Genomic DNA, 9,214 nt, shown 5'->3' on the forward strand with positions numbered 1-9,214 from the left:
TTGGAAGTTTCAAAAATTAGAAGGGGTATACAGTATATATAGGGTAGACATCTTCCCCCTCCCCCCTCAGTATTTTTTAACAGGCATCCGTTAGTCTTGTGAGACCATGGATTTGTGCCTTGGAAGGTTTCCAGGACGCAGCCCTGGGCAAGGTTGTATGGAAGACCGGCAGTTGCCTATGCTGCAAGTCTCCCCTCTCCACGCCACCGATGTTGTCCAAGGGAAGGGCACTAGGGCCGATACAGCTTGGCACCGGTGTCGTTGCAGAGCAGTGTGTGGTTAGGTGCCTCGCTCTAGGACACAACACGCTGCCTCAGCCAAGGCTCAAACTGGCGACCTTCAGATCACCAGACAAACGCCTTAACCACTTGGCCACGCGCCAACAACCCCCCCCCCCCGCCCCCCACCAGCATAGAATGTCAAATACCACCAGTTCAGGAACAGTTATTAGCCCTCAACCATCAGGCTCTTGATCAGAATGAGGAAATTTGGCCCATCAAGTCTGTTCTGCCATTCATTCACGGCTGATTTATTTTCCCTCTCAAACCCAGTCTCTTGCATTCTTCCCATAACCCTTGGCACCCTGAATAATTAAGTAACTATCAACCTCCACTTTAAATGTACCCAATGACTTAACCTTCATAGCCTTCTATGGTAGTGAATTCCACAGATTGACCACCCTCTGGCAAAAGAAATTCCACCTCTTCTCTGTTTGGAAGTGCCTTCCCTCTTCTCTGAGCCTGCCTGGACTGTTCCACTACTGGAAGCATCCTCTGCACTTTCACTCCATCAAGGCCTTTCAATACTTGATAGGTTTCAGTGAGATCCCTCCCCTAATTATTTCAAATTCCAGCAAGTACAGGTCCAAAGTCATCAAACACTTCTTGTACGTTAACCCTTTCATTTCTGAGATAATTCTCGTAAACCTGCTCTGGAGCCCCTCCAGTGCCAGCACATCCCTTCTCAGATAAGGAGCCCAAAACTGACCAATGCATTATAAAGACTCAGGATTACATCCTTGTTTTTATATTCTAGTCCCCTTGAAATGAATGCTAACATTGTATTTGCCTTCCTTACCACCGACTCAACCTGCAAAGTAAACCTTTAGGGAAATCTGCACAAGTCTCTTCACACCTTTGCTGTTTCAATTTTCTCTCCAGTTAGAAAATAGTCTACACCTTTGTTCCTTCTGTCAAAGTGCATGACCATACACTTCCCTGCCCTATATTCCATCTTCCACTTCTTTACCCACTCTCCTAATCTGTCTAGGTCTTTCTGCAGACTCCCTGATTCCCCAACACTACTTGCCCCTCTGCCTATCTTGGTATGGTCCACAAACTTGGCTACAAAGTGATCAATTGCGTCATACAGCTTAACATATAATACGAAAAGAAGCAGACCTCTGTGGAACACCACAAGTCAATGACAGCCAACCAGAAAAGGCCCCCTTTATTCCCACTCTTTGCTTCCTGCCAGTCAGCCACTGCTCTGTCCATGCTAGTATAGGGTTATGGGCTGAGTGCAGGTCGGTGGGACTAGGTGAGACTAAGAGTTCAGCACGGACTAGAAGGGCCGAGATGGCCTGTTTCCCTGCTGTAATTGTTATATGGTTATATAGTATCTTTCCTGTAACACCATGGGCTCTTCTCGTGTTTAGCAGTCTCAATTGCTCATTATGTTTAGTTTAATTTGGTATTGTGGTTGTCATAGCCATGATAGCTAACGAGTTTGTGCCTGTGCTGCGTTGTCCTATATTGTAGAAATGCATCACATCACTTTGCATCGAAGCAAGCCTTTTTGCTCCCGTACTGATCAGGAGGGCTCCCATTGTGTTACTGCCATTTTGCAGCACTTGGCTTGTGGTTTTCTATGCTAGGGTGATTCAGGTGCTCAAATCCTTTAATATGCAGAAGTTACTGTCTGTGTTAACTTGCCTCTCTGCAGTAAACCAGCTACCGCCAGTCTTTAACCAATTGTGTCATTTGATGCAGGTCCTAAGACTGCTGAATCTAGCCTGGTTCCCAAGGGTTTCCACAACGATCGTTTCCCCTGAGGTCGGCTTCTCTGAGTTGGAGGAGCTGTGCTTGGCCACCTCATGCTCGCTGGTCACAGATGAGGTTCTGGTAAAGCTGCTGCACCTGTCGACCAAGCTGCGGAGCTTGGACCTCCGAGGTTGTTATCGGATCACACCGGCGTCGCTACAGCTTCTGCCCTGCCAAGGTAGGGAGAACTGTCTCTCTCCTCTGTTTGATTCCTCTCTGAGGATTTGTGTGTCATGAGAGACTTTTATAAAAATGTAAGACACAATTATTTGGTCTCAAATATGTCAAATTGTCACTGAGTGCATTGAGGTAAAACAATAACAGTTCAGAATAAAGAGTCATGGTTCCAGAACACATTCCACACAATCAGGAAAGCTCAGGACTCATATGTCCCAGGATAAATTAGCTCGTTATTACTCTCATATAAATCCTGTACGTGATAGATGTCATTCTGAGATAGCTTCATTAACTCATATGTTTTGGTCATGCCCTTTGCTGAAGAAATATTGGGATGACATCTTTGATATTATTTCAACTGTTTTGAATGTTGATCTACAACCTCATCCTATTACTGCAATCTTTGGTTTACCAGGGATAGAACAACGTCATCTGATCTCCTCGGCTTGTCAGATGATTGCTTTTGTTACACTAATGGCTGGAAGATCCATATTATTGAATTGGAAAGAGGTTAATCCTCCTACTGCATTTCAATAGTTTTCTCAAACTATGTCTTGTTTAAATTTAGAAAAAAATTAGAAGCGTCATTTACAACCCTTCTATTAAATTTGAAGAGATTTGGAGACCATTTATTCAATACTTTCATATGATGTAATTTGACCCTTTCCAATTCTGTTTTGTTACTTCAATGTACGGAGAGAGGAGCAGAGTTAATGACACTAATGGTCTTATCTGAGGTATCATAATAGCCCATTCTTTTTCTTCTTTTTTCTTTAATTTAGTTTTGTTTTCTTCTAGTTGGTTTAGGTTTTTTTTTCTTTTGGGGTGTATATATATATTTTTTTTTCATGATATTTTTATATTTTCACTTTATATTTTCCTATATTATATTTGTACTTTTTGAGATTTTGGGAGGCTCATTAATTATGTGTCAACTGAGTTTATACTTGTATAAACTATTTATCAATAGTGTAATCCCAATTGCTCTGTATCTATTTTCTGTAATGTTTATGATGCTGAAATTACTAAAAAGATTGAAAAGGAAAAAGAAAGGAAAGCTCACTGATTTTCTGAGGAGGCTGACGAGAGCTGCAGTATGCACATCTATACTCACATCATTCTCCAGATGCATCATTGCATGGTACGGAAACTGCACTGCTGCAGACAGAAGGGTTCTACAACTGGTAGTCAAAACTGCCCAGCGCATCACTGGCACCATCAAGGACATGTATATAGAAAGAGTCAGTAGCATCATGAAGGCTCCCACCCACCTTGCTCGTGGACTGTTCGTCCCACTCCCATCAGGGACGAATCTACGTAGCATCCACACCAGGACCACCAGGCTCAAAAACAGTTACTTTCCCCAAGTACTAAGGCTGATCAACACCTCCACCCACTAACCCACCCCTCCACACCCCCCAACCACCACTACTTTATCATATCCTGTCAGTCACCTTATGTACAGACACTCCTGTGTCTGGCATCATTTTACGGGCATGCATGTAATCTATGTATCAAAGCTAGCTATGTATTTATCTTTATTGTGGTTTTTTTATTATTGTGTTCTTTATCTTAGAGTTTTTTCATGTGTGTAATGGAAAAGCTACAGAGAAAAGCAGGTAAACAGATCACAACGAGGTAGATTGTGAGGTCAATTGTCTATATTATTGTACAAGGGAGTCCATTCAAGACTCTGATAACAGTGGGATAGAAGCTGTCCTTGAGCCTGTTGGGAGAGGGGAGGAGAGAGAATGCCTGGAGTGGGTGGTGTCCTTCTGCTTTACTGAGTCAGCAAGAAGTGCGGACAGAGTCCACGGTTTCTGTGATGTGCTGAGCTGTATCCACAACTCTCTGCAGTTTCTTGCAGCCGTGGGCTCAAGACAGCTTCTACCCTGCAGTAATAAGACTATTAAACGGTTGCATAGTACGATCAGATGAACACTTGACCTCACAATCTACTGTGTTATGGTCTTGCACCTTATTGTCTAGCTGCACTGCACTTCCTCTGAATGCAACACTTTATTCTGCATTCTGTTATTATTTTCCATTGTTCTACCTCAATGCACCGTGTAATTAAATGATCTGCATGAACAGAAGAGAAGCTTTCACTGTACCTCAGTACATGTGACGATAATAAACCAAAACCAGTACATGTGGGGAGAGCAAACATAAGGAAAGTTGGATCTTACTGAATGGTGGAACAGACTTGAGGGGCTGAATGGCCTGCCCCTGACAATCTTATAGTATCTGAGGCTAACGAGCCAAAGTGATTTCTTTTGAAGCTCAGCAGGTCAGGCAGCACGTATGGAAAGGAGTCAACAGTCAACATTTTGGGCCAAGACCCTTCATGAAATGTTGACTATTCCTCTCCTTAGATGCTGCTTGACCTGCTGAGCATAATTTCCAGCATCTATAGAATCTCTTGGGTTCTTACGAAACTCTCTGCTTGTTCCATCACCAGACCTCTCGTGGTTGTTCCTGGGACTAGAGTATAGCACGCTACAGCTGGCTAAGCAGGGCTCACAGCAAATAGCTCTGAAGTGGAGACACTCTTTGGAGGCGTTAGATATCAGTGGCCAGTTCTACAGAGGGAAGGACCTTGAGCTAGCCATGGGGATCCTGGCAGGGACTGAGGGCAATGTCATCCTACGCTCCCTCAACCTGGCGGCGACAAAAGTCACCCTGGATGCTGTCAGGTAGTCATCAGTGTGGTGCTCACCTTTGCTATATTGTAGATCTGAAGTGTGAAAAGACCAATTAATATCACAGAGACTACAGAACACCACAGCACAGTACAGGCCCTTCAGCCCATGATGTGGTGTGACTTTTTAATGTGCTCTTGAAGATCAATCTAACCCTTCTCTTCCATATAGCCCTCCATTTTTAAACATAGAAGAGTACAACACAGGATCAGGCACTTAAGCCCACAATGTTTTGCCGAACCAGCTAAATAGCAGATTAAAAACACCCAAACACTAATCCCTCCTACCTATATAGCATGTCCTATGCCTCCACCTTCCTCACATCCGTGTGCCTGTCCAAGCATCTCTTAAGAGACTCTAATGTATTTGCCTCTACCACCATACCAGGCAGCACATTCCAAGCATTTACGACTCTGAGTAAAAAATCTTACCCCTCACATCCAGTTTGAACCTACCCCCTCACCTTCAAGGCATGTCCGCTGGTATTAAACATTTCAATTCTGAGAAACAGATGCTCTCTGTCTACTGTATCGAAGTCTCTTATAATCTTATTAACTTCTATCAGATCTCCCCACAGCCTCTGCTGCTCCAGAGAAAACAATACACTTATCTAGCTTGTCGTTGTAGCACATGCCCTCTAAACCAGGCAGAGTCCTGGTAAACATCTTCTACACCCTCAACATCTTTCCTAGTGGGGTAAACAGAATTGTATGTAATACTCCATGTGGCCTAACCAGAGTTTTATGAAGTTACAACATAACCTCTTGACTTTTGGACTCAGTGCCTTGACTAATAAAAGCAAGCGTTCTATAAGCCGCCTTAACCACCTTAATCAGCCTGTGTAGCTTAATTCTATGTTCTCACTGTGTATGACCTCTTCCCCCTTTCTGCCTTGCCTATGTAGTTGGTGCCAATATGCAACAGGACCTCTGGCTGTTCACCCTCCCCATTGAGAATATCTTGCAGATGCTCTGATATGTGCTGGACCCTAGCAATCGGGAGGCAACACACGATCTTGGTGTTTCTTTTGAAGCCACAGAATCTCCTTTCTGTCCCCCCAACTATTGGGTCCCTATAACTACTGCACTGCCTGACTTTACACTTCCCTGTTGAGCCTCAGAGCCGGCCACACACCCACCAGCCTGGCTGCTGCTGCTGTGCCCCAGTGGATGTCTCTCCACCCCCACCCCAACCCCTTGCAGTATCCAAATAGGTATACTTGTTGCTGAGGACAATGGCCACAGGACGCTCTGCACATACTTCCTAATCCTCTTACTCCTCACGGTGGTTACCCATCTACTGTCCGAAGCCTGTACTCTGGGTCTGACTACCTCTTCAAAAGAGTCAGCTTTAATATCTTCAGCCTCCCAAATGATCCCAAGAACATCCAACTCCAGTTCCAGCTCTTTGGCCCAGTCAGTTGGACACTGAAGTTGGGTGCACTTCCTGTAGGTGTAGTCGTCAGGGAAACTGTCAGGTATCCTGAATATCCACATCTGACAGGAGGAGCATTCCATCCTGACTCCTCTCTACTAAAGAAAAGGCTATTTCTTCTTATCTGTGCCTCCGCCTGCATGCGTACACTGAAAACCGTAAAGCCAAAGCCTTCCTATCACTGGCGTACTGGCATCTCTGCTTGACCCTTGATTTTATTTGCAGCTGAGTTTTGTTTTGGCCTCTGATACCAACACTTATCACGTTGTGCTGCCAGTAAAGCCCAGCCTTACCCGAATCTGCTCCTTTTATACTCTTTTTTTTCTCTCTCTCTCCCCCGACGTCTGTAGCGCTCCAACACTGACACTCACACTCAATGTGCCTGAGCCACCGAAATTTTTTTTCTTTTATTCATGTGGCTATCATAGAGGCTCTTAAATTCCCAAATGTATCTGCCTCTACCACCACCCCACCACCCCGGCAGTGTATTCCATGCACCCACCACTCTGTTTTTTAAAAGAAACTTACCCCTGACATTCCTCAATACTGTTCTCCAATCACCTGAAAATCTTGCCTCCTCAAATTAGCCCTTTCCTCCTGGGAAAGTGTCTCTGGCTGTCCACTTGATCTATGCCTGATATCATCTTGTACACTTTTATCAGGTCACTTCTCATCCTCATTTGCTCCAAAGTGAAAAGCCCTCGCTCACTAGACCTTGCCTCATGTGACATGCTCTCTAATCTAGACAGTGTCCTGGTGAATCTCCTCTGCACCCTCTTTAAAGCTTCCGCATCCTTCCTCTACTGAGGCACCCAGAATTGAACACAATACTCCCCAAGTGTGGTCTAATCAAAGTTCAAAGTAAATTTATGATCAAAGTACATATATATCACCGTATACAACCCTGAGATTCATTATCCTTTTGGCAACTTCAATAACCATAATAGAATCAATGAAAGACCACACCAGCAGCATGGATAAACAGTGTTTAAAAGGCAAATACAAAAGAATAAAAGGAAATAAATATATAAATAATAAATATCGAGAACATGAGATGAAAAGTCTTTGAAAGTGACTCCATAAGTTATGGAAACAGGTCAGTGTTGTGGTGAGTGAAGTTATCTCCTCTGGTTCAAGAGCCTGATGGTTGAGGGACAGTAACTGTTTCTGAACCTGGTGGTGTGTGTGCTCCTGTACCACCTTCCTGATGGCACCAGTGAGAACAGAGCATGGCCTGGGTGGCAGCAGTCCTTGATGGGTACTACTTTCCTGCAACGGTGCTCTGTGTAGATGCACTCAGTGGTTGGGAGGGCCATACCCGTGATGGACTGGGCCATATCCACTACTTTTTGTAGGATTTTCCACGCAAGGGCATTCCATACCAGCCTGTGATGCAGCCGGTCGATATACTCTCCACTGCACACCGATGCCAAATGTTTTCAAACTTCTAAGTGGAGGTATTGCCGTGCTTTCTATGTAATGGCATTTACGTACTACTTTTAATGAGATCTCCCCTCATTCTTCTAAACTCCAGCTAGTACAGCCATCAAACACTCCCGATGGATTAACCTTTTCATTTCCAGGATCATTCTCATGAACCTCCTCTGCACCCTTTCCAATGCCAGCACACCCTTTCTTAGATAAGGGACCTAAAGCTGCTCACAGTACTCCAAGTGCAGTCTGACCAATGCCTTATAGACCTCAGCATTACATCCTTGCTTTTTATATTCTAATCCTCTCCAAATGAATGTTAACATTGCTTTTGCTTTCTTTACGGTCTATGGCTATTTCGCTATACATGTAGCAAATAAAGTTAATCTTTTCTTAATTCAGTTCAAAGGTCAAGTTTAATGTCAGAAATGTATACAGTATACATCCTGAAACGCTTTCTCGTCACAAAAGCATTCGGTCTAATTAAATCTTCCTTTCCATGCAGAATCTCTGCAAGCAGAGCCTGCCTTTCATTACCACAGTTCTCTCAGGAAATGTTTCTGTTTGTTGCTTTAGGTCTGTGGAGAGAGGTTTGATTTTTCTCTTTCTCTGTTCTCCAGGGTGGTGGTGAGCAGCTGCTCACAACTCAGCTACCTGAACCTTACATCCTGTTACTGTCTGCCCCAGGACCTAAGGCGCATCTACCGAGGCCAGCATAAGGTCAGCCAGTTGATCAACCGCTTGCTGAGCCGCAGCGTGGGTGAGCAGCAACCCACTGGGGACCACAGGCCGCGGGGAGAGGCTGACAGCTAAAGGCTCTGCTCATTAGACACCAGGAACAGCTGCAGCCCAATGGTAGAAACAAAGGGTGCTGTTTCTTTATGTAGGCGTGCCTTCATAAAGTTTTTATGTAGGATTTTGCTCCTTCCTTAAAGTTCAAAGCACTATCAATAAAGAAAGTAAAAAAATATATCGACTGCATTGTGCCGGGGCCTGGGACTGCCGAGATGTATTCTAGGTACAGCTTGGAACTACTCTGGGCTGCGGTCTGCAGCATTTATTGTTCCAAGCCAAACCTGGGCTGAAGTCAATTTGCTGCAAAATACTGAAAAGAGTTCCTGATTCCTGATCTACATCTTGAGCAGACCATATGTTGTGCTCTGAGCCTGCAGTTTGAAGCTGCCTTGTGAGGGAGCTGGGCAGACGTTGCATTCCACAGGGAGGATATACCGACTCCTTACAGAGGATGCTGGAATTGAACTCTGACCTCGGACACCCCTCGCTGTAATAGCGTTGTACTAAACATACACTACCGTGGCGCCCCTATCACTGACAAATGTCGTGAAATTTGTTGTTTGGTGGCAGCAGCACGGTGCAAAACATGAGAATTACTATAAGTCACAAAAAGAAATAAATAGTGCAAAAGAC

General features: G+C 44.4%; 1 protein-coding gene across 1 annotated transcript in view; it reads left to right on the forward strand.

Annotated features, from left to right (window-relative positions):
- LOC140184962 (F-box/LRR-repeat protein 6-like) overlaps nt 1-8,851 on the forward strand; it is a 47,931-nt gene extending 39,080 nt beyond the window's left edge. Inside the window, exons 9-11 of the mRNA XM_072238204.1 lie at nt 1,992-2,220; nt 4,681-4,915; nt 8,407-8,851. Of these exons, the coding sequence (XP_072094305.1) occupies nt 1,992-2,220; nt 4,681-4,915; nt 8,407-8,599 (657 nt within the window). The 3' untranslated portion in view covers nt 8,600-8,851. The remainder of the gene's footprint in view (nt 1-1,991; nt 2,221-4,680; nt 4,916-8,406) is intronic.
- Nucleotides 8,852-9,214: the final 363 nt, after the last annotated feature.

Source organism: Mobula birostris, chromosome 20, assembly GCF_030028105.1.
Source record: "Mobula birostris isolate sMobBir1 chromosome 20, sMobBir1.hap1, whole genome shotgun sequence".
Taxonomy (NCBI): Eukaryota; Metazoa; Chordata; class Chondrichthyes; order Myliobatiformes; family Myliobatidae; genus Mobula; species Mobula birostris.